The 25,204-nt window shown below is 54.0% G+C and overlaps 2 protein-coding genes across 6 annotated transcripts in view; one reads left to right on the forward strand and one right to left on the reverse strand.

The window, feature by feature from the left end:
- Window positions 1-12,777, forward strand: part of PSD2 (pleckstrin and Sec7 domain containing 2) — a 36,899-nt gene extending 24,122 nt beyond the window's left edge. The window contains exons 9-14 of the mRNA XM_075543132.1: window positions 745-935; window positions 1,085-1,155; window positions 1,525-1,682; window positions 3,000-3,144; window positions 3,685-3,828; window positions 10,343-12,777. Of these exons, the coding sequence (XP_075399247.1) occupies window positions 745-935; window positions 1,085-1,155; window positions 1,525-1,682; window positions 3,000-3,144; window positions 3,685-3,828; window positions 10,343-10,552 (919 nt within the window). The 3' untranslated portion in view covers window positions 10,553-12,777. The remainder of the gene's footprint in view (window positions 1-744; window positions 936-1,084; window positions 1,156-1,524; window positions 1,683-2,999; window positions 3,145-3,684; window positions 3,829-10,342) is intronic.
- A 2,813-nt stretch (window positions 12,778-15,590) lies between these two features.
- The window catches only part of NRG2 (neuregulin 2), a 231,563-nt gene continuing 221,949 nt past the window's right edge, over window positions 15,591-25,204 (reverse strand). For all 5 annotated transcript variants that reach the window (XM_075543137.1, XM_075543136.1, XM_075543134.1 and 2 more), the window contains 5 exons: window positions 22,812-22,914; window positions 20,824-20,947; window positions 20,407-20,534; window positions 19,612-19,839; window positions 15,591-16,528 (listed from right to left, as the gene is read on the reverse strand). In XM_075543137.1, coding sequence (XP_075399252.1) covers window positions 15,766-16,528; window positions 19,612-19,839; window positions 20,407-20,534; window positions 20,824-20,947; window positions 22,812-22,914 — 1,346 coding nt within the window. In that variant the 3' untranslated portion in view covers window positions 15,591-15,765. The remainder of the gene's footprint in view (window positions 16,529-19,611; window positions 19,840-20,406; window positions 20,535-20,823; window positions 20,948-22,811; window positions 22,915-25,204) is intronic.

Below are 25,204 nucleotides of genomic sequence, written 5' to 3' on the forward strand. Positions count from 1 at the left end.
TTTAGCTCCATGATGACCATAGCTAGTCTCTGGCCATTCCACCACAGCACCCAATGATGACAAGTCTGTCTCCTTTGGGTGATTAGAAAGCAGGCATTACGAACCCTTTAGGACCTTTAGGAATGACCATGCTTAGGGTGGTGACCAGGAGGCTTGCAACCATCTGCAAAGAAGTGTGGTTGGTAACCTTGCTGGGGATGTTGTGAGAGACTTCTGGGGAAAGTGGCTGCCCTCCCTGCTATACTTTCCAAGGCAGCCTGAGCTTGCAGGCCCATGCAGAGTTTTCGGATAGAGATTGTTGGAATCCGACCCCACTGGGAAGATTTGACATTCGGAGGCCACAGACTGCAGGGCCTTATCTGCTGGTCCAGCCTCACTGCACATGTGTGGGGGCAGCAGCTTCAAACTAGCTGAACCCTCAGGGCAGGAATGGAGAGAGGAGAAGGAATAGTGGACAGGAGGTCTGGGGATAGTAAGGTCTCCAACTTTGTGATCAAACTTGATTAGATCAATATTGATGAAGGATTGAGCTGGGAAGCCAGAGATGGAAAATCAGAAGTCAGGGATCCAAATGGAGGACTAAGGGGAAGGGGTCGAAGGTCTAAATCTGTGGTCTGGAATTGAAGTCTCCCGTTTGTACCCATATTACCCTTGCTCCCAGAGGGGTGGTTGGTGGGGAGAGGGGGTGTCAATGTGGGGCCGAGGCCTACCTGGAGGTGGCACTCAGCCCTCGTACTTCTCTAGTGATGAGGACGAGCTGAGGAAGTCACTGTCGGAGCTGGTGGATGACAAGTTTGGGACAGGCTCAAAGAAGGTGACAAGGATCCTGGATGGTGGCAACCCCTTTCTGGATGTCCCACAGGCTCTCAGTGCCACCACCTACAAGCACAGCGTGCTGACCAGGAAGACTCACGCCGACATGGATGGCAAGAGGAGTAGGTGTCAGGCTGGGTGGGGCAGAGGGGTCCCAGCCTCCATGGCATGCCGTCCGGGATGCACACACAGGTGGGCAGATGGGGGACACCAGGCGAGGGGATACTGAAGTGGGTGGTTGAGACCATCCAATTCACACTCTCCTTTCCAGCTCCCCGAGGGAGGCGAGGCTGGAAGAAATTCTACGCGGTGCTGAAAGGAACCATCCTATACCTGCAGAAGGTAAGAGGCTGCCCCAGCGCTCCTGCCCGGGTGGTCCAGTCAAAGCCCTGTCTAGCCCCTTTCTGGTGGCACTTGGGGTCTGAGAAGACGAATCTTGCAGGGATGGTAGGTCCTTCCCCTCTCAGTGGGGTGACCCAGACTCGCCCAGGGTTTTGGAGGTTCCAGGGAGGGATCTTTAAAATGCACAGTGGCTGAGGGGATCTCCAGAGTCAGGCTGCTGTAGACATTTGGGGCACATAGGATTTGTGTGTGTGTGTTGGGATGGGCGTGGCTTTGCTAGGCTGTAAAATGGAGAGAGTTCAAGAGATGGGGAGGTGGAGGGTGCGGATGACAGACGTTTGCACCCCACCCCCCACCCCCGCCGTCCAGGATGAGTACAGGCCCGACAAGGCCCTGTCCGAGGGCGACTTGAAGAACGCCATCCGTGTGCATCATGCCCTGGCCACCAGGGCCTCTGACTACAGCAAGAAGTCCAACGTGCTCAAGCTGAAGACTGCCGACTGGAGGGTCTTCCTCTTCCAGGCCCCGTAAGTAGGAGCTGGGACCCTTGGGCTCCCACCTTGGCTCTGGACCTGCAGCTCTGCCCCCATTTGGGACTTGAGAGAAGTGTGGTTTCCCTGGCCCTCCTTCGAGATGGGGCTGACTCAGCAGTGGTTTGAATGGCCCTCCAGTGATTCCTTATCCAAAAAGGACAAGGATGAGGGACTCTTCCCGAACCATCTTTCACTTTATATGCGAGGATGGGGCAGCAGAAAATATTGAACCCACAGCTTACCTGGAAAACATTCCTTCCACTCTCTGAAGTTCCTTCTGTGACATGTTCCTATGAGGCTTCATGGCTCAGATGGAGACTGGCATCTGAGGCATCAAGCTCAGAGAGTAAGTGGCCTGGTCTGGTAGGGGAGGCAGGAACAGGATGGATGTTTCCGGTATGCTGTGGAGGGGGGTGAGGGAGAGGAATGACCAGTTAGTTACCCAGTTGCCTCTAATGACCACCAAGGGTCCGCTGACCCCAGGGCCTCTTGGCTCTAGGGCTCATTAGCTCCAGGGCTCTAGGCCCTGTCAGCTCCGGGCCTATCAGCTGAAGGGTCTCTTTGCTCCAGGACCAATTGGCTCCAGGACCATTGTTAGCTCTTGCCTCCATTAAGCTCCCAGGCTGTTAGCTCCAGGGCCCTTGAGTGTCAGCACGGTTTGTCCCAGGTCTTGTTAGCTCCCAGGCTGTTCGCTCTAGACTGCTTTAGCTCCAGGACCATTAGTACCAGGGTCTATTAGCTGTAGCACTCAGGAGCTCCAGGCCCTGCTAGCTCCCAGTCCTGTCAGCATCAGGGTCCCCAAGCCCTAGGGCAGCTAGCTCTAGGTCCCATTAGCCCCAAGGTCATTAGCTCCAAGACTCATTTTCACCAGGACTTAGACTCAAGGCCATTAACTCTAGGACCTGTTAGCTTCTGGGGCCATGGGCTGCGAATCTGGGCAGTTTTATTTTCACTTGAAAATCCAGGTCCCATCTGAGATCTGGGAGAGAATGGGAGCCCTCTCCCTAGTCCTAGCATGGCCCCGCTCACTCACCTATCCACTCCTCCTCTCTTGATTCCTTTGCCTACCTTTAAAAAGGCCGTATTAACGCCTCTCAGGAGCCCTGGTGGGCAGAGTGGTTTCCTGCTGGGCTACTCACCACGAGGTGTTCCCAGGGGCTTTCTTCTCCGGTCAAGTGACAGCTCAGAAATGCCCCGGTCCTATAGGGTCCATATGAGCCCGACTCAACTTGAGGGCAGGGAGTTAGTGAGTAGGGGTGCCTCTCAAGGCCAGGCCTAATGCTGGGGCCCACTCCCCTCTTCCCGACCCAGGAGCAAGGAAGAAATGCTATCCTGGATCCTTAGGATCAACCTGGTGGCTGCCATCTTCTCAGCCCCTGCCTTTCCAGCTGCCGTCAGCTCCATGAAGAAATTCTGTCGGCCCCTGCTGCCCTCCTGCACAACGCGTCTCTGCCAGGTACAGGGTCCTAGGACCACGGCCCCCTCTCCCCAGGCGGCCTTTCCTGCCCCAAGCCCCCATTCAACAGCTCCCCCTTAGTTCCTTTTGTAGGACGCCTGGTCCTGGATGAAAGGACAAAGGAGAAGGGCCGGTAGTCCCCTTCAGCTCCACGCCCCTTCTCTGCCGGACAGACACCCCCACACACCACACAGCCTGACCCTGCTGTGCGGGGTGGTGTGCGTGGGGGTCTCTGGGTCGGTCAGGTCTGTCTGTGAGAGAATGTGGGTGCCAGGTGGTGCTGAGGAGAGGGGATGCCAGGCTGGCCCTTGGTCCGGTGTGCAATGATGGGTCTTCGAAGCCGAGCGTGGGTCTGGCCAGCTGTGGCTCTTCACAGTGTCAGGCGGCAGGGAGTGTGCGCATGCACTCGAGATTCCGGCCAGGCCTCAGATGCTCTTTGGCGAAGCAGGCTTCCTGCCTACCTTGCTCCGACGGAACGAGACCCACCCCTGGGCATGGTGCGAGGCCCCTCCACTCACGGTGCAGGCCCTCTCGTCGTAGGAGGAGCAGCTGCGGTCGCATGAGAAGAAGTTGAGGCAGGTGACCGCAGAGCTGGCTGAGCACAGGCGCCGCCCCGTGGAGCAGGCTGTCAAGTCCAAGGAGGCGGAGGAGTACAGGCTGAAGGAGCACTACCTCCTGTTTGAGGTGGGCCCTTGGGAGGTGGGGCACTGGGGAGCTGGGCTGGGGGAAGAAGGCAGCACCCATCACTGCCCATGGACTCTGAGAAGGGAAGGAGCCCCATGTGTTTCTGTTTCCCAGAGAAGTCTAGGACCTCTGATGAGCCCGTGGAGGGAGTTTTGCTTTGGCTGGAAGGACCCAATGGATCTGAAGCGTGTGCCTGGAATACCAGGTCTCCCAGAGGGCAGAACCAGCCTCCCGGTGGGTGGCGGTGCTGCTCCTCCGGCTAGCTCCAAACATGGGGAGAGAATTGAGTAGGCGCTCAGTGAGGCACCGCACGGTCACAGCTCTGGGCCCTTCACAGGGACGGAGGAGGCCAGAGCAAGGAGTGCAGGAAGCAAGGTGGTCTTGGGGATTGTCTCGCAGGGAGTGTGAGGGCCTAGGAACCTCAGCTGGATGGTTGAGTTCCTCTTGGTCCTGCCCCGCTGAGCCTAGATTGAGTGTGGAGCCAGTGCGGTGAGGGCTTTCCAGGCCCTGGGCTTTGGCCTTCTTCAGTTCCTGCCGATCGGCGTGGATGGCAAGTCAGAGAGGCTGAGGCTGAGCCAGCAAGCCCATAGAACGAAGATAGGAGGGCATGAATCTCAGTCTGGATTCCCACGTTGATTTTCTATTAAGGCAGGGGGAGAGAGAGGGAAGTTCTCAGGAAAGCTCCTGACCTTAGGTTTCTCAAAAGTCGAAAAGCCACACTCCCTGCAATGACCAAATAGCGATGGCAGAAGGTGCTGTGGACCGATGCCCCGCGCAGGCCGGTGTGGCCCTCCTCATGTCCCTCGCAAGGACTGACTTGATCCTCCTGTCAATGTTGTGAGATGCTTATGTAACTATCCCTATGCAAAACAAACACTGCCTTGTTGCACATGTTATATAAACAACAACACCCTTTGTTGTGTGACACAGCTTAGGTGAAACATTTCCAGAGTACATCACTAGCTTTATAGTGCACAGTTCATACACAGCTTATTTCCGCGGAGCCACTGCCATCTCACCGGACCATCGTGTATCCCACTTCCTTCCTGTGGTTCCTGCTTGCTCCCCCCTCTCTTTCTTAGCGCCTTAAACGTGGTCCCTGTGTAAATGCTGCTCTTGTGACCTTAAATAGTGGAATATTCTCCCACAGGGATGAGTTCGGGTCCAGAATGAAGGGTGAGTAAGGGGCATGGTCTCATCATCTGGCCAGTGAGCCTGGTCTCTTACGAGCTCTGTTCCACATCCAGGGCCTTTTACACGATCTTTTTTTCAGAGCGATTGGTTGGTCTGTCGTGGTAGCTGGGCACCATCTAGTTCTTCTGGTCTCAGGGTCATGGAGGCTGATGTTTGCATGATCCATTAGTCCCTTGGATCAATTGCTTCCATATGTCTTTCAATATTCAACCACTGTTCTTTCCTCTTGATGGCGAAAGACAAATAGTTGCCCCTTAGGTGGCTGCTCATGAACTTTTATGACCCCAGTCACGATACATCAAAATAGGATGTAGATGCCACAGTGTCTACAGTGTAGAGAGAGCATTAACTTTGTCAACTATGTTAGGCCAGCTGACCTTGGTGTCCTCTGATTCTCCAGGCCAACAACTCAGTCCTGTAAGGTGTTTGGCTATGTCTAAAAAGTCTTTCTTTACTTTGTGCCCATATGTTTCATCAAATTCATGGATATATTTGCTGCAAAGTTAAATAGACATGTGTAAATGTCCTCTGTCAAGTCTGCATCTATGCGCAGGCATCCTCCTGCACACGCCCGTTTAGTCTCGTGTCTGTCGACATGCGGATCAGCACTCTCGCACCAAGGAGCGGGATTTCTGGGGGGTCTGGTCCTGCGATTTCCAGCTCTTCTGAGGGACCGCTGTATTGCTTCTCACAACGGTGGCACCGTTTTCTAGTCCCACCAGCAGTGAATGAAGGGTCCCGTCTCTTTGCTTCTCTGTCAATGTTTGTTCTTTTCTTTTTTAACTTGGCCCTTAATGCTGGGGTGAGGTGACAGCTGATTGTTGATTTGGTTTGCATCTCTCAAATGGCTCATGATTGCAAGCATTTCTTCATAGGTTTGGTGGCTGACTGAATTTCCTCTTGATAGTGTCTATTCATGTCCTATGTCTATTTTTAATCAGATTATCGTTTTCCCCCCCTTGTTAAGGTGTTGAAGTTTTCTGCAGTCCCTTGTCTGATAGGCCAATGTGTCCTCCAGTCTGTGGGGTTTTTTTAAACTCTTTTTTAGTGAAATCTTTTGTGTAATTTTTTTCCTTTTTATTTTATTGGGGGTTCTTAAAGCTCTTATCACAATCCATACATATATCCATTGTGTCAAGCATATCTGTACATATGTTGTGATTATCATTTTCATAAACATTTTTTTAACATTTTCTTTTTACTTGAGCTCCTCATTTTCCCCTCCCTTCCCTCCCCTCCCTCCCCCACAAACCCTCGATAATTTATAAATTTTTTTTTTCATGTCTTACACTGACTGCTGTCTCCCTTCACCCACTTTTCTGTTGTCTGTCCCCCTGGGAGGGGGGCATATGTCGATTATTGTGATTAGTAACCCCCCTCCCCCACCCCGACACCCAGCCTTCTTCCCTTCCTAGTATCGCTACTCCCCTTATTGGTCCTCAGGGGTTTATCTGTCCTGGGTTGTGAGCTCTTATCTGTACCTTTGTACATGCTCTGGTCTAGTCGGATTTGTAAGGTAGAATTGAGGAAGGTTGTGTGTTTCATACTGCACCCTGGCTGGCTTGTGTCTTCCTTGTAGCCCGATGGGCTTTGGGTCTCCACTCTGCCCTCCCCCTCATTCACATCGATATGATTTTTTTTTGTTTTGTTTTGGGTCTTTGATGCCTGATTCCTGATCCCATGGATACCTCATGATCACACAGGCTGGTGTGCTTCTTCCATGTAGGTTTGTTGCTTCTCAGCTAGATGGCTGCTTGTTTATCTTCAAGCCTTTAAGACTCCAGATGCTACATCTTTTGATAGCCGGGCACCATCAGCTTTCTTCACCACATTTGCTTATGCACCCATTTTGTTTTCAGTGATCGTGTCAGGGAAGGTGAGCGTCACAGAGTGTCAGGTTAGTAGAACAAAGTGTTCTTGTGTTGAGGGAGTATTTTAGTGGATGCCCAATATCCATCTGCTGCCTTACTACTTTATAAATAAATATATGTACATAGATCTATTCCCCTATCATTATATATAAATGTATTTACATATATACATGCTTGTATTTAGACCTCTATAAATGTCCTTTGCCTCCCAGTTCTTTCCTCTATTTCTTATTACTTTCCTCCTGTCCCGCTATCATGCTCAGCCTTCGCTTGGGTTTTGGTAGTTCTTCTCAGCTACATTGCCCTTGATTGAGCCCCCACCAGGCATCCTATGCCATCCTGCCATCAATTTTAGATAACTTGTTCTTCCCTTGTCCCTGGGTTTGTTGGCACCTCCCTTCCTTTCCCCACCTCTCCCTCTCCTATGTCCCCCTCGGAACTGTCGGTCACTTTCTCCAGTTTGTTTATCCTGCCTATCTTCTTCAGATAGGCATGCAGACACCATATACACGTAAAAAACCAAAGCAAAGCGAAACACAATAACACAAGAAAACAAAACAATTGAAAAAGAAAGAAAACAACAACAGCAAAAAAGAAAAGCTCTCCAACAGTTCCAGGTCTGTCTGTTGACCTTGGAGTGTTTTCCAGGCCAGTCCACTGGGGGCCATGCTCTGGTCCACAGTCCACCTTTGGCACTCCTCGGGGCCTTTGCTCCCCCTGCTGCTCTTTTGCATACTTTTTAGGCAGTCTTAGTCATCTGTGTTGTATTCTGCTCTTTGTATGTTTTCCGTTGTGTTTGATAGTTTATCATTCTATGTATTAGTGTCCCTAAGTTTGTTCCTATTTTTCCATTGGTGATCTTTAAAGCTCTAGGTTTAACCTCTAAGCCTTTGAATTAGCTTGAGTTCATTTTAAAAATATGATATGAGAATAGGTCCTGTTTAATTCTTTTTCAAATGGATATCCAGTTTGGTCAGTACCATTTGTTAAGGAGATTCCCTCATTTCATGATTCAGCCCTTTGTCAAATATCAACTCTTTGCAAATTTATGTCCATTGGCCTATATTGTACTGGTACCAGGCTGTTTTGAATCACTATGGTTGTGTAGTAGGTTTTTAGATTGGGAAGTGAAAAGTCACCTTTTTTTTTCTTTTCTATATGAAGTTGGTGATTACTTTTTCCATCTCTGTGAAGAATTATGCTGGAATCTGGATCAGGATTGGATAATATTTGTAGATTGCTTTGAGTAGTATTGACATTTTCACAGTGGTAATTCTTCCTATTTATGAGCCATGATATCTTCTTCTGTTTACATAGGTCTCTTTTGTCTTTTTGTGGTAGTGTTTTGTATTTCTTTGTATGGATCTTTTGTTTCTCTGGTTGTATTTATTTTTAGATATTTCATATTTGGGATAGCTATTGTAAATTGTATTGTTTTCCTGAAAGTGGGGTATTAAAATTTCCTACTATCAGTATAGAGCCATCTGTTTCTCTTTTCAATTCTGTGAAAATTTTGTTAATGTATTTTGAGGGTCTATCACTGGGTGCATATGGTTTTGTCTTCTTGTTCACTTCATTCTTTAATCATTACATAATGCCTTTATTTACCTCTTATTCTGGATTTTGCTTTAAAATCTATCAGAAATTAATTTCACTACTTCTGTCCTTTTTAGTTGTCATTGCTTGATCTGTTTTTTCCACTTTTTTGTCTTAAGATGCGTCTCATGTCGACAGCATATTAATGGGTCCTATGTTCCTATCCATTCTGTTGCTCTCTGTATCTTGACTGGTATATTTAATCCATTTTCATTTGGTGTAGTTATTGACAGGCATGAATTTATTTCTATCATTTGTTGTGTGCGTTTTTGTGGTGCTTCTCGTGTGTTTATTTCACACAATTTTCTGTGCTGAGTAAATTTTGCTTTTAGGTTTTCTTGTAATGTTCTTAATCACTTTTGTTTAAAAAACAAGACAAAACAAACCTCACTGTCACTGAGTCAATTTCAACTCATAGTGACCCTGTAGGACAGGGTAGAATGGCCCCTGTGAGTTTCCAGGACTAACTCTTTATGAGAATAGAAATCCTTATCTTTCTCCTGAGGAGCAGCTGATGGTATTGAACTGCTGACCTTGGTCCCCATCACCAGCTGTCTCCTAGGTCATCATCAGCGCCCGGTGTGGGTACTTACGCTGGTCCTGAGCAAGTACAGTTGATTATGGTCATGCTGAGGCAGGTCAGTTAACGATGAACTCATCTTTTCCTCTGTGGCCGATTTTAGTTAAGCTTCTTTTCCCAGTCAATATTCAATCTACTTCTCTATCCCTCCTTCTGACGCTCATGGCTCTGGGATTATCATCCATATCTAGTATTCAATCTTGTTGGAAGTCTATTTCCATTTTACAGGTGTGAAAACTGAGGCTCAGAGAAGTCAGAGAAGTTGTCTGAGGTGACACAATTAAGAAATGCAGATGTCATGATCGTCACCAGGCAGTTGATTAGAGCTACACATCTCTGACCTTTCTCATTCTGCCACCCTCCCCAGCTTGAGGAGGAGGGAAACTGAGGTCTGGAGTGAAGTCTTACTCAAGTGGCAGACACGAGGGGCCACAGACTTCCTAGACCCCTAATCCCTCGTCTGTCAGGACTTCAGCTCTCTGGACTGTGGTGAGCGCCTGAAGTTCAGTCAGACAGGTCGGATGCTGTCAAGTTGCCCTCCCAAATATTTGCACTGATTCTCAGCCCCTTGGACAGCTTATGAACGTCCCGGTTTCCCTATTCCATCCTCCACACTGGCGCTGTCAAATGGTAACCTGCACTAAGGATCCCTCACACGGACATTCATGTAGCTTTGATACAACGGTTAAAGCACTCATCTGCCAGCCAGAGGTCAGTGGGTTGAGCCCCCCGGGTGCTCCCCTGGACAAAGATGTGGAAGTCTCCTTCCACACTGATTACAGCCTTGGGAGACCTATGGCGCGGCTCTCGTCTGCCCTGTAGCCTTGCTGAGTTGGAATTGAATCAACAGCAGTGGTTTTGACTTAACCTGATTGGCTTCGAAGTGTTGCCTTATTATTCTTTTGATTTGCATTTTAACCGTTGAGTGAAAATCATTTGCTTAATTTTCATTGGGTTATTTATCTCTTTCTTTTTGATATGAGATGGCTCTTTACATATTATGGAAATGATTGTTGTTGTTGTTGTTGTTGTTATAGAACAGCCTGTGGGTCACGACCCCTTTGGGGGTCGAGCGACCCTTTCACAGGGGTCGCCTGATTCATAGCAGTAGCAAAATGACAGCGATGAAAATAATTTTACTGTTGGGGGCCACCACAACATGAGGAACTGTATGAAAGGTTCATGGCACTAGGAAGGTTGAGAACCACTGCTCTAGAAGGTACAAGTATTTTTTCCAACATTTGACTTGATGGTTTTTCTTTCCTTTCTCCAGAAAAGCCGTTATGAGACCTATATCCATCTTCTGGCTGTGAAAATCAAAGTGGGCTCAGATGACTTGGAGCGGATTGAGGCCAGGCTGGCCACTCTGGAAGGAGATGACCCTTCTCTACGGAAGACACACTCCAGTCCTGCCCTCAGCCAGGGCCACGGACCTGTGACTGGTAGCAAAGCCACAAAGGACGCCCCTGGGCCTGACACTTAGCTGGTGTGGATGAACAGGCCCCAGAGGCAGACACACGCCTCATGAGGGGTCAGTGAGCACAATTCCAGCCAGAAGCCACGCAAACCAAGTTCCAGGGAGTTGACACAGCCAGAGTGGTGTGGCTAGCCCCATGGGCCAAGAGGCTGGAGAAGCCGTTCATGGTGATGGTCTTTGATGCTGGACCATCTCTGGGCCTCAGACTCTCTTCCCAGCCTTTGCTTCCCCCACCATGGAGCCTCACTTTGTAGGCCAGCTGTGTGCATGCTCTCGACATCATCTCACTGGAAACGGTGGAAGGGCTGTTTCTTCGCACGCTCTCCCCATCAACTTTCTGCCCTCATCTCCTTTCTTCCGGAAGGGCAGCGCTGGACTCTGGGTCCTGGTTTGGATAGCCACCGGTTTCCCTGCCTCTTTCCTCTGAGTTGCTCAGCAGCAGGTCTGCAGACCACCAGCACCACCGTTCCCTCCTCCTCCTGATGTCTGGAGCCGTGCCCACTCCTCCTGAATCACTTGGCAATAATCTAGGATCTGGGTCTGCCCACTCTCGGTGCCAAGCTGTCTCAGCTCATGAGTGTGTACCCCACTCCTTCCATCGCCACTATTGCTTTCTGTCTATACATACATACATACATACATACATACATACATGTACATATATGACATATATATATATATATAGGGAACCCCTTTCAAGATGGCTTTAGAACTGACTCCAGTTCATTAGGATGAAGTAAGATGGGGGAAGAGTTGATTTTCAAGCCCTACCTGTTAGCAAGTAGGCTGGCATCTGGCTCCAGGTGGCCCTGACATGCCGAAAGGTGAAGCGATTGGGACCTCCTGTCAACCCGTTTCCCCTCTTCCGGCTGACCTGTGACTTACACTGCTCTGACAGTGTACGCTTTTGGAACAGGTAGAGCGAGCGTGTGTGCTGCCCCTTCTGGCCCATGGTGGTCCTGGCGTGTGAATGGCGGAACCATGGCGCTGTTCAGAGTTTGGTCTTCATGTTGGTGCTGCCAGGTCTCTGAACTCAAGAAGTGGCATCATGCACCAACCTAGTGCTACAGGAATAAAGGCAAATCCAAAGATGCCTGGAGGGGGAAGGTTCTGGAAGCCCTGAGTTCTTGGTCTTGAGAAAAGGTGGAATGATAATTTGCTCACTGTTTGTAGCTTGGTGTTTCTTTCCCTCTTCTAGGAACTCAGAAAGGCCTAGTTGAGGGCACGCCTGGGAAAGAGAGAGAGAGAGATCTGGCATGTGGTGATCACCGAATTAGTGTCTCTTTGACAAGTGGGTGGTGGGTGATGGCACCCTCAATACAACCAAGACAAGCAGCTCCTTTCTCCTTTCCCAGTAGATCACTGTAGTCAGTCTGGCAATGTGACCTTAGAGGGACATGCTTAGTTCATCAGCAGAGCCAATGCGGCAGCTTTGTGTCCAACATTTCCCAACCTACTCGATTTGCTGCGTGGGCGGCGAGTCCACAGAGAGGGGGTCAGCCTGGCATGTGTTTCATACTCGAACCATCTGGCCACCTTCGTTGTGCCCAGCGGGAGTCTGCGTTCAGTGAGATGGAATTGCAAAAGCGAGTGTGGTAACATGGTGGCTCTGGGGACTTCCTCCAGGCTGTCTCAAAGGTCTTTCACATGTGGGGGTCAGCGCCACCCCCCTTCATGAGGGTGGTGAGAGCAGAGGAGCAAAGCTGCAGCAGCTACAGACAGATGTGCTTCCCCGAGCCCCGGCGGTGCCTCTCATCAGTGAAGAAGAAAAGTGAGCTCATATTCATAATGTGTATACTTATTTATTTGTAAATTATATACATGTACTACTGTACTAAAATATTATGTACATTATAAAAATACACAAAAATAGAAGTTTAAAAAGGATGAGATGAAAATAAATCTAAATCAAAGTTCTAATATTTTCTTCTTGCATTCAAATGGGTCCTAACGTTCCCCTCGTAATCTCTGCCCCCAACATGCCCGGACTTTCTCATCCGGGGGGCCTGAAGACCACAGGTGACATGTTAATACCTGATTGCAACACCTGGTGGTCCTGGAAGATGGCAGACTACTCAGGGCCTCCTAAGGGACTGACCAACCAAGGACAGTGTCTCTTGAGAGTTGACCCTCTTACTAGTTTGGGTCAACCCTGGGCGACACTGTGGATGCTGGGAATATTGTGGTAAGAAAAATATTGGCTAGGGCCCTGTCCACATGGGGCTCACAGTCTGGTGGGGCTGGGGAGAGATCATCACCACCATCGTTTGAGATGCTGGGGTGCAGGGGAAGAAGCCGGAAATGACCTGGCAGAGCGACGAAGGAGGAGTTGGGGGAGTGGAGAAGAGGACTCGGGCTCAGGAAGCTGCTCCTGGAGTCCGGGAAGTCGTTTAACAGGGCTGTAGATCTTCCTGAAAGGTATTCTGCAGGTTCCCCAGGCGGACAGCTGAGGGGCAGAGAGGAGAAGGGGCGCCTCTAGCCAAACCTGCCGCCAAGCCCCGTCCTCCGACCTGTGAAATGAATGGATACATGATTCCATGAGGACAGTCAAGGAAACACCAAAGTTCTGGCCTGAGACACTCCACAGCCCTCTGAGAACCCAGAGCAGGTAATGGGGTTATCCAGTAGGGGTTATGCAAAGGTCAGTGAGCTCCCCAAGAGATCATTCAGAATCCATTGGGCTCACAAGTGGGGGGTTCATTTATGTCCAGGAGCTGATTGGTGGCGGAACGGTGTTGGGTTGCAAAAGGGTCGGGGCTCTTCCAGGTCAGTCAGATGAACTTGGGATCAGAGAGGTCAGAGGTTCCATAAAAGCATAACTGGCTCTTGGGAAAATTTGAAGCGGACCACAGACTCAGAGTCAGCATAAGGGTGTGGCTCGATGTAGCACTTAGTTCCTGGATTTCCTGTGTTTCTTTTTAGCAGGTGCTTGCTCCCTGGGCCCCACAGTGACGACTCTACTCTTCTGCACCAAGTGTCTCTCTCTCATCCAGTTTCTGCCACTCTGACTGGGATCAAGAATGCAGGGCACATGGTGCCGTCGTCATCACCACCCTCATCATCACCACCACCAAATGTGCCCAAAGTTGTGCCGGGTGCTTCATACAGTCTCCACAGCAACCCTCTGAGGAAAGTATTCCCAGCAATATGTCACAGTCATGCCAAGTGGAGCCTAGAGAAGTCACCCAGCTGGTGAGGGGCACAGCTCACTAGCTGTATATGAAGTGGGCCCTGGTGTGGCTGCGACCCACCACAATCCGCTACTTCCCTTCCATCTCCAATTAAAGATGGCCACACCTCCTGGAATCTCTCTCGCTCTCTTTCTCTCTCCTTCCACCCCCAGCTCTCTGGATGGAAGAACATAGGCTCTCGTGTTGTGTTGGAGCCTCGTGGTTCTTGGTGCTGGGCACTGGCTTAAAAATGCGTCCTAACCCTAGACCTCCATCTGCCATCACAATGCCTGAAATCACATCCTCTTTCATCAGTTTCTGCAGGTTTAGACAGGCCCTGGCTCAGGGTGGGGGTGGGGGTGAGTATAAAGTTGGGGAAAGAGCAACACTCTGTGGGCTTACCAGCTGCAGCAGCTGTGGTCTTCCTGGCAGCAGAGGTGCCCATTATGCCACCCGGCATGTCTAGACTCTGCCTGTGACATGCCTGAGGCCCCAAGGGTCATGTCCCTGCTGCCCCAGTGCCAAGCCCACAGCCCTCCCTTCCTCACCCACCTGTGGCCGGAAACTGTTGCCTCAGTCCAGGCCCTGCTGCTCCAGGGCAGGAACTGGGCCAGGGTTCTGAGGCCCAGTTCAAAGCGGAGTAATTTGCGTCAGTCCCTTGGCCAGGTTCCCTAGCAGCCATTGGGGACAGCTAGTGAGCGGAAGTGGGGAAAGCTAGAGGGCTAGTTGTTGGAGCCTGTCACTTCTGCTTTGGGACTGCCTGGCCCTCTCCACCCTAGGTGCACACCAATATCCTTCCATCTCTCCCAGGCCCTCAGCCAGACTGTTTCCCCTGCTCACCTGAGGGCCAGGCACACACCATGAAACACGAGGGATTTCTGATTTTATTTATAATATAAAAATGTTCAAGTGTCAAAAGTCAGGAGTTTGGACATTTCAGGGCAGGGTTCTCATTTGTTTCTGTTTGGGATTAAAAAATATTTTTAAAATAACAATGATATTTTTGACAAATTAAAAGAGATTCTGTAGACCCAGTATTGGGAGTTAGGGGGGTCTTGGGAAGAGGAAGAGTGGAAGTTATAGGTGGGCTGGGGCTGGAAGGTGGGCTCTGAGAAGAAAATGGGACTTTATTGCTAAGTGGGGACTCCAGTACACTGTCCTGTGACAGCTCTGTCCCAGCGTGACCATGCATCCAATCTAGAGCATCGGAAATGCAAAGGACATGCAGGCAGAAAATAGAAAAGACCACCTGTAAATGAAGGTGCTGCCAAGGACGGAGGGGGGTCCTGGAGGCCAGGGGAGGAGGAGCCCTGTTCACTGGGACCCTGGCAGGCTGCCCTCTCCCCGGACCAGGGCTGTAGGGGAGGCTTCTCAGGCCCCATCACTGAGCAGCTGGGAGGAGCGGGTAGGCCCTCCTCACCCTGGGTGCTGTGGCCAGGGCCTTTGTTTGCTGCGGACACCAGCCTGGGCTAGTCTCTGTCCTTTCATGTTACATTTTAGCACAGGCCGCACTTCACAGCTTGCCTGGGGGCCAAGCTGTTTCTTCCTCATTTCCTTTCCCAGGGCCAACCTTTGCCACCACCCCCCTTCACCCCCCACAGGACCCCGCAGCCTCCCCTTTCCCTGCTTTCTCCCCGCTGCCGCTGCCGAGTGGGATCCCACAGCAGCCCCTCCACCCGACACCTCACGCCTCTCTCCAGGGGCTCCAGATTGGCGAACAGCAAAAGGCACCACAATAGAGGTTTCTATTAAAGAGTCAAAAAAATTGGCCCATCTCTCTGGTTTTTTTTGTTGTTGTTTCTTTTTTTTCCGAAGCTGTAAATCAGGATGTTACATATAAATAGTTTCCCTATAAAAACGTCTTTGCCGTTAGCTAGTATTATAAGACAATTTTTGCTAAAATGAAAATAAAACATTTTGTTATACTTTTTCCTTTTATAGAAAATAAAAATATTTTTATTTCTTCCCCCGCCCTCCTTTCTCTCGCCAGTCGGTGGTCTCTGTTGGCCTTAAGCGCGGCGGGCAGGCGGGCAGGCGGGCGCGGGGGCCCTAGAGGGGCGCCGAGTCCTGCTTGCCCCGCGGCGGGGGCCCGCGGCTGTGTCTGCTGCTGGCCCGCGTGCTGTGGCTGTCCAGGGAGTAGTAAGTCCTGCTGTCGGCCGCCGGACACAGCGGCGGCGAGTCCGAGCGCAGCGCGTCGTGCGCCGCGCGCAGGCCGAGGAAAGGCGTGCTCTCGGCCGCCAGCGCCCCGTCCGCATCGTCCGCTTCGTCGTCCGAGGCCGAGGCCGAGCCGCAGCCCGAGCCGCTGCTCAGCGACAGGGAGTCCCGCGCCGCGCGTGCGCGCTGCGCCGCCGACCCGTTGAGGCGCGAGCGGCGCCAGCGCCGGGGCCCCGCCGACGTCCTGCGGGACGCGCCGCGCGCGCGCGACCGCGGCGGCGGCGGGGGCGCGCACTCCTGCGTGGTCTCGTACTCGTCGTCCTCGGGGATGCGGAACGGGCTAGCGGGCAGGCTGCCCAGGCTGCCGCCGAGCGCGCAGGCCCCGCGCCGCGGCCCCGGCCCGGCCGCCGGGTAGTAGTAGCTGTCGTAGCTGCGCTGCATGTCCGCGCCGGGCCCGGGCCCGGGGCCTGGAGGCGCCGCGTGCCGCAGCAGAGGCTGCTGCTCCGCCAGGCGGTAGCTGATGGGCGCGGCTGGAGGCAGCGACACGGCGTGCGCCGAGTTGGGGGACGTGATCTCGAAAGTCGGCACCTGCGTGGCCAGCGAGTAGTGGAAGTCCACGGGCGAGAGGCGCGCGGGCGTGGTCAGGGCCGACACATACCTGCGGGGAGAGGCAGAGCCGTGGGCCAGGAGGTGGGGCCCGGAGGGGCAGACCCCACCCCCGCCCGACCCGAGGCTGCCGTCTGGACCTCCATCCCGCCTGCCGGAGTGGCGATGTTAGGCATCTTCTCCCCGGAAGCCCCTAACTACCACGATATTCATTCCGGAGTGGTGGCGGGACGATTCCATCGGGGACTGATGGGATGCTTTAGCTAAGTACCTGACCCAAGGTTAGTCTCGGAGTTTGCTACGGGGATGGTTTGAAAAAACCAAAGCCACTGCTATGGGGTCAGTTCATGGAGCAGCTGGGGCTTTCACACGGTAACCACTATGTAGCGGGTCCGTAATTCCTTGGTAAGTGATCCTGCAGATCCATATGTGTTCCCGTACGACACACCAGGAAATCCAAACTCAGAACATTAAGTACCTTACTTAAGGTCACGTGGGCGGGAAGTTGTAGATCTGGGATTTGAACCCAGGACAAGCGGGAACCAGGCCTCATACTGCCTAGTTCTAGAAGCCACTATTCCCAGTTCACGGACCTGACCTGGACTCACTTCCCCCTGCCAGGCGCAATTCACCCCACAGCATGATCGCTTCACGGGGAAGTATTCTTTCTAAACTGAAGCCCAACGTTGCCTGTGGAAGGTGCTTAGCCCTGGGCTAGGCAGTCACTGGGAGATGAACCTGCCCGGGGCTAAAAATCCCAGTTCCTCCAAGCCTTTGTTCCTGTTATCTCCTGGCTGGGTACCTGTCTCTTTTCTGTCCCGACTCCCCACCCCTACCCCTGCCTTCCAGCCATTCACTCCCTGTCCAACCACTGCCCACCTCAGGGTGGGGTCCACCCACTTCCACATCTTCAGTCCAGACTGTGGAACTGGCACCTTATTGCTCCCTGGAAGCAGCCCATCACCTCCATGACGATCTCGGAATCACCTGACTCCCTCTCTCTCCACTCGCACAAGCACATCCGAATCAGCACCAGGTCCTACCCCTGGCCTTTCAAGAGTGTACCTGCCATCCCACCCTACCTCACTGGGGACCAGTCGCCTTACTGTGGACATCTCCCACACTTAAGGGCCTCTCTTGCTTCAGTCCTGTTTCTGTGCAGTGTCCATAGTAACCTTTCAAGAGTGAACCAAGCGTGACTGCAGGCCCAGCAGCATCAGCAACAAGACCCCACAGTTCGGGGGCTGCAGAGTTCCTGAGCAGCGGAGGCAGTGAGAACCAGGCATCTGCTTCCCTGGCTGCGAGTCAGCAGGAGAATGTTATCATGAAGGGTCTGATAAGCCCTCAGGGCCTTGGCCCACCTATCTGGTCCCAGTTGCCTGTTCAGGCCCAGTTCTCCTGCTCCCCATAGCCCCACAACCTTGCCCCGGTGTATCATCTCACCAGCCATGTTCACAAGTGCCTTGAGACAGTTCTTGCCTGGAAGGCATTTCTATCCCATCTTTCTCTTTCCCACCCACCATTTAAAAGCTCCTATTGCTGCCCCTCTCCCATTAACAACAGCGACATTGGTCAGGTGAGAGATGGGGCTTGGAAAACCTGGCTGCTGTCCAAAGCCTACAGTCAGACTAGGTCTCAGCCCCTGGCCTGGCACCCTGAGTGGTGGCCATGTGCCTAGCCCTTTCCCATAAATAGCTGGGTGCTGCCAAGGCCTGCGTCTGTGGTTGGGCACTCCTCAGGAGCAGGAACCAGTGTCCTGTCTCTGGGTCTCCTTCCAGGGCCTGCCCAACACAGGGCTTCGCGTGCAGCAGGCCGAGTTGGGACTAAGAGAACATCTGCTCCTCCCCTCCTTCCCTGGCCTGGAGTTCCCAGTGCCCTTACCCTCCTCTATGCTTTTCCTCTGGATGCTAGGGCTGAGCAAGAGTGGAGGCTGGGTGGACGGTGGGGGCAGACCCTCGGTGATAACACTCTCCTGCTGACTCGCAGCCAGGGAAGCAGATGCCTGGTTCTCACTGCCTCCGCTGCTCAGGAACCCTGCAGCCCCCGAACTGTGGGGTCTTGTTGCTGATGCTGCTGGGCCTGCAGTCACTCTTGGTTCAGGTCATCCTGCTCTGCTCAGGGCACACTGCCTGCCTTCCCCCTGTGCAGCCCCCTGTCTGCACAGTCTTGGTGTTTTTCTGTTCCTGTTGGGACGTGGGACAGCCATATGTCCATTTGTTCCAGTGCAATTATTAATAATGTCCCCTCTAACTAAAGTGTCCCAGTGTATTCCTCCAGCCTCTACTACCATGGAGTGGATTCCAACTCAAAGTGACCCTATAGAGCAGCGGTTCTCAACCTGTGGGCTGGACCCCTTTGGGGGCTGAACGACTTTCACAGGGGTCGCCTAATACATCCTGCATATCAGATATTTACATGACGATCCTCAGCAGTGGCAAAATTGAAGTTAGGAAGTAGCAACGAAAGTCATTTATGGTTGAGGGTCACCCCAACATGGGGAACTGTATGAAGGGCAAGGCATAAGGGAGGTTGAGAACCACTGCTCTAGAGGGTTCCTGAGGCTGTGAATCTTGCCCGGAGCAGACAGCCTCATCGTTTCTCCCACGGAGCAGCTGGTGGGTTTGAACTGTTGACCTTGCAGTTAAGGGTCTAACACTTACCCAGCAAGGCCTCTAGAACTCCTTAAAGTGTTCCAGTGAAAAACCAAAGCAAACCAAACACTGCCATTGAGTTGATTCCGACTCACAACAACCCTCTTACGAGTAGAACCCCCCGTGGGTTTCTAAGACTGTCAATCTTTATGGGAGTAGAAAAATCTCATCTTTCTCCCGTGGAGTGGCTGGTGGTTTTGAACTGCTGACCTTGTGATTTGTGGCCCAAAACATAACCCAGTACATCACTAGGGCTCCTAAGTGTCCCAGTTGAACAATTCAATTATCTGGTCATTCCACACCAGGCCCCAGCAGGAGCTCAGTCTGGCCCTGAGCAGACTCCTTAAGTTCTGGAGGATCTTGTCCATCCAATTGAAAAATAGGCTGAGGCTCTTTCTTTGGAGTGTCTTGAGCGCCCCAAGTGTCTGCTCGGGGTCAGCAGTGTCAGCTTGGAGAAATACTAGGCCGTGGGGTGCCGACTGACCTCTCGCTGTGCGGGGAGTCTCTTAGGGAGTCTATGGAGTCGTGGTATGGGGGCGCGGCCACCCTGCGCTGCTCCTCCAGGCTATAGGCTGCTGCCCGCCGGGCCCGGGCTTCCACGCACGCTGGGCTGTTGCACTTGCTGGTGCCCACTGATGACAGCATGATGCCTGATTGGGAGTCAGAGGTCATGCTCTCTGAGCGCTCCATGCTCCATGTGTGACTCTCATGTCTGCAGAAGGCAGGTGGGGGCAAGAGGTTAGGATGGCTGAGCCCATAGCCCCCCCCCCCAACTCTTTAGCCCACCCAGGGCTCCCTCACATCATCGCCCATCTCCACTCTGGGCCAACTGGTGGTATCCCAGATGCCCAGCCATGATCTGGTGAGAAGAGGGGGAGGATCTGTTCACCCCACAAGGTTCTCTGTCACTTCTCTCACAGGGCCCAGCCCCAGTGACCAGAGAGGAGGGTGCGGGGTGGGGGGGTGCTGCCTAGTCCCTGGACTGCCGAGGAGAAAGGGGCCAGCCAATTCCTCTGAGCTGTCGTCTTTGGACAGGCTTGCCCAACTCCAGAGACCAGGCTCCAGTGGCCAGTGACCCACAGGGGCAAGCAACCGGGGGGGTGTTTGAATGAGGAGACACTCCAGGTCAGGTGAGGTCAGGGAGAATGACAGCACCCAGGAAGTGGGGGCCAGGAGATGCAGTGGCTGCTCTCACCTCCTCCCTCCTGGGGGCCCTCGGACTGGGAGACAAAGCTTGCAGACAGGAATCAACAAGCACTGGGGGGAAGGGAGGGCCCACCTGTGGCTGGAGGTGGGCGTGGCGGTGGAGCAGTGGTGGGAAGGAGAACAGGAGTGGCTCCCAGAGAAGGTGGTCTCCGTTTCCCTGCGGATGACGTGGTCTGTGGCCGGCACGTTCTTGGAGATGTACTGGAACATGGGGTTGGGGGGGCGGTGTTAGTGATGGGTACCTCCTGGTGGGAGCGGGAGCGTGGGACCCGTGTGCTAGGCTGGGAGGGCTCTGTGGATGGGAAGTGGCTTGCTATTGGAGCAGTGATGGCCCCACACCAATCTCCCTTCCTTCTTTAAGAAAGCGGGCAGATCAAGGTCAGTCTGGCAAGTGGGGCTGATCTTGGGCTGGGTGGGCACCTGTCCTGGCCCACGCTTGCAGGGGTGGGTGTCCAGCGAAGGTGGGAGGGGCCCTGGGAGTGCCACTCACATCTGCCATCTGGATCTCCTCAGGGTCCAGCCGGGGGTGGCTGGGTCCATTGGCCAAGTTCCGGTTCTGGTGGGCGGGGCACATGTTCTGCCGGAGGTGGTTGTGCATCTGCTTCCGCTGTTTCCTGTGCAGGGGTGGGGTCGGGTGGGGTGGAGTGGGGGGCTGGTTTAGCCTGGGGCTCCGCTCCAGTCCCCAACACAATGTGCCAACTGCCCTAGCCACCTCCCACCCTGCCTGCCAGCTGTCCACTGCTACCATGCCCAAGTTCAAGCTACCTGAGGCAGGACCCTCCCCGAGAGTCCCCCACACCATCGCCAGCAGCCTGTAACCCGCAGGCCTGCCCACAGTGGCACCAAGTGTTGGCTCTGCTGAGAGAGCAGAGGCCCACTGCTTTCTAGGCGGGTGGCCCTGGGCAAAGCACTCTAGCTTCCCGGCTTCTCTTCCCTCGGCTGTAAATGGGGTGCAGGGGTTGGGGGCGGGGTGGACTATGGGAGATGCTCTACCAAACATTCTAGCATGGCCGCTTTTATGATGTGGCAGGCACAGTTGTGCGCCTTGGCTACAGGGCTGGGAACACGACTGTGATGAGCCCCTGCCCCCCTGGAGCTGGCAGGCCAGCGTGTGAGCACACACATGGATCCGATGCTTTTGAGAAAGAGCCAGGAGGGCATTAAAGAGGGGCTGTGGTCAGGTGACCACGCTCTGTTGGGGGTGGGGAGGCTGCGTTACCTTGCACATAGTAAGTGCTCAGTCAACCCATTTCACAGGAAGCAGACCCGATCATGTCACCCCCCACTGGATGAAGCCTGCAAGGGGCCCCCAGCACCCTGCTTTTCTCTGCGGCCCTCTCACTCACTGCCTCCTTTGGCTCCGTAGAGGGGCGTGTGAGCCGCAGCACTAGCTTTCTGTGGCCTTGAGCCCTGCCCACTCAGGGCCATCTTCCAGGACCACTCCGCCGCCTCTTCTTGGGGCCACAGTCTAAATCCTGCTTTTTTGGGGAACCCTCCTTGCCCCCCAACTGAGTTTGCCCTCGACACTGGACCTGTCATTCGGAGCACTGGTCACACGGGTGGGCCAACTGGTCACGTGCCTGGTGTCCAGCGGGCACTGGATGGACGCTTGTTGAAGAAGCCAGTAAAGCGGCTGGGGGTCAGAACAGGAAACTCGGCCCCTCCCGGTCTTATCCTCCATTTCCACCCTCTGCCTGGGCCCCAGCTACTTCTCCGGGCTCCCTGACACTGGCTTTCTCCCTTGTCCCTCTTCTGCCCTATCTGGTCCTGGAAGGAGGGGCTTAGAGTCCACTGACAGGGCAGCAGGAACCCACACCAGAGGTTTACTCCCGGGATCCGGGAGGATGGGCTACAAGCTCATTTCTGAGCTCGCTGTCACTCACGGGCGGGCAGCCGCTGGGCTAGTTCCCTCCCGCTGCAGGAGAAACCGGCCTCCCTCCTCTGACACACAGTCCCCAGTTGTCCCTTCTTCCCCTGACCCCTTTGCTCCCAGCAGTCTCAGTGGTGCTCAGCCTGCGCTCCTCTCTGAGAAGAGCCCGCTCTCCTGGCTGCACGTTCATTTCCTGCCCCACCTCTGTGGGCTCCTGGGGAGCTTAGGCTGTGCCTCCAGGTCTCCTTTCTTCCCTAGGCGTGGGCCTTCCTCTCCACACCCCTCCCCTGCCTTGGTGCCCGAGTGGCACACTCCCGCTCAGACCCTCACAATACCCCGTGAGGGGCACGCCAGGCTCGTCCGGTTGTATACAAAGCCCCTGACGTGCAGAGAGGTCCGCCAAGTGCGCACGATGGCAGAGCTGGATTTGAACCCCTGCCTGCCTTTGTCCAAAGCCTGAGTGGATGACCATTTCCCTTCCTCATCCTGCCCCTCTCAAGCCCTCCCCTGTCTGCCAGCCTCTTGGCCCAGCCCTGTGACCCAGGCTTAGGAGGCTGTGTGGGGCTGGGGTCTGGCACAGTTGGCTTGCTCTGTGTGTTTGCACTCACTTGGTCTTGCAGTAGGCTACAACGCAGACGATGCCCACAACCAGCAGAGCCACGCAGATGCCAGTGATGGTCAGGACCCGCTTCTGGTACAGCTCCTCAGCTTCTGCAGAGGTGGGGTGGGTGTGAGGGACAGCACAGGAGGCCCACTCCAGGGGCTGTGCTGTAGAGTCTACCCCCCCCCCACACACACACACAAGGGCCAGCCACCTCAGCTCAGACCCCTCCCTGATGGCCTTCTACTCCCCCACCTTCCTTGACCCTCACCCTCCCAAGGATCTGGTCACACACAGTGACCCTAGATGCCCCTGCCCAAGCCCACACCCTTGCCGGAACACGTGAGTGATGTGATGGAGCGGTAGGATGAGAAGAAGCCGGGAAGGCCACAGGGCAGGGGTGCGGGCAGCCAGGCAACCCTGTCCTACTCCACTAAAGCTCGGTGGCTGCAGAGATCTTTGGTGGGCAGGGTGGGGGTGGTGGTGGTTCCTAAGGGCAGTTAATATGTAAACCCTGGGCAAAGGCCTGGCTCTGACACCTGGCTCAGGTGGAGAGAGGCTTTTCCTGGGCTGCTGGCAGGACTCAGGTGCAGAGGCCAGGACAGAGACGTGCAGACCCGGCCCCTGGGGGAGGGGCAGGGAGAAAGTGCTTTGCTTTCTCCTGTCCAGAGCCCTGCCTGGCCACACCCTCCTCACCAGCAGCCAGCGAGATAGCACAACCCACGGACTTGCTGGGCAGCCCTGGCCTGTCTGTGGAGCGGAGCTAGGCAGGGCCTCAAAGTCCCCAATACCGTAAGTCTGTCTCCATCCCCTGTTCTTTGGCGGGCAATACCCACTCTTCCAGCACAGAGGAAGCGGGAGAGAGAAAGGAGAAGGTGAGAGTACCAGCCACAGTCTAGGCCTACAGCCCAGACTCCCTCCCCACCGCACCCCCACTGCCTGTCCCTTCCCCCGGCTCAGGGAGAAGTAGAGACAATGCTGCGTGTCCCTAACCTGCTGTGGCAAAGGGGCACGGAGCCTCCTGACACACAGTCAGACCCCTTCACAGAGATATGCTCGTGACCATGGCCGGAGGAGCACACACACGTGTGCACCCAGAACAAACTACCCGCTCTGGTAACAGGCACGCAGACACAATAGCGTGACGGCTGAAGCAAACGCCTCCCTGCAGGTCCCCGTTCCCAGTTGCACTGCAGTCCTCTCTAGACAGCTGTCCCCATCAATCCTCGGAGACCACCGTGGGCATGGTCACCAGAAATGGCCTTGGTGTGGCAAGTCCTGTGGTCAGAGCCCCTCTCTCAGCCGGCCCCCTCCTTCTGACAGCCCCCCCCCCCCTGCCTTCTGGGTGCCTCCTTCCTGCGGACGGCCTACAACTTCATTGGCTGATCCTTTTTTTAAATTGTCACTGCTTCCGCCTCCTCTAGCCAGTTGCCGACCCTGCTTCGTGGCGTGGGGTAGAACTGTGCTCCGTGGGGCTTCCAAGGGTGCTATTTTTGGGAAGGTGACATGTCCAGTCCTTTCGTCTTAGACACCTCTGGGTAGAATCCAACCTCCAACCTTGCGGTTAACAGCGGAGGGCATTAACGGTTTATGCCACCCAGGACCCCGCCCCCCCTTCTACCTGTGTGGAGATACCAGGGCCTGGGGCTCCTTGGCCCCTCACTCTGGCCTCCTGCCCTGAGGAGTTAGAGGTCAGTGTCCCACCCGACCTACAGGGTCGCGATGAGTCAGCATTCGCTCGATGGCAGTGAGCTTGGTGGTCTGGACGCTCAGATCTGTATGAGGGATGCCCAGAAGTTCTTGAAAACACGGAGTGGAAAGATCATGGACTGCTTCCATGGGCTTTCTGAAGTCCTCTCGGAGCTCCTGCCTCGACTGGCTTCTCTCAAAGTTCCTGACTCATACATTCAAGGATCTAGGGTCAAACAGACCCCCTGACTCCACCCCCTCGCCTCACGATGGGAGGACCACCTGTCCTGCTGCGCAGGGCCAAACTGTGGGCCCATTCTCCACCACACCCTTTCTTCCCACCAGCATGTCCACTTGGCTCTGCCTTCCCAACCGATCCTGAACCTGACCACCTCGTACCTTTCTCGTCGCTGCCAGCGTCCAAGATGATGCCTCCCACTGGCTTCCATTTCTGCCCCTCACCTCACCCGCCATATCGTCTCTACCCCACACAAGGCCACTCAGCCCCACAAAGCAGGCCATCACACCCCCTGGCTCTTGCGCACCAGTGGCTTCCCATGGCAACTGGAATCAAAACCAAGCCTAATCCAGCCCCCGAGGCTCCAGCTGACCTGGCCCCCTGGACTTCGGTTGTAGCCAATATCTGCTGCACCTGGGTTCATTGCAGCTTTCCCACCCACAGCACCAGGGCGCCTGCGGCAACCACGTGAG

This window comes from Tenrec ecaudatus, chromosome 2 (assembly GCF_050624435.1).
Source record: "Tenrec ecaudatus isolate mTenEca1 chromosome 2, mTenEca1.hap1, whole genome shotgun sequence".
NCBI classification, from domain to species: Eukaryota; Metazoa; Chordata; class Mammalia; order Afrosoricida; family Tenrecidae; genus Tenrec; species Tenrec ecaudatus.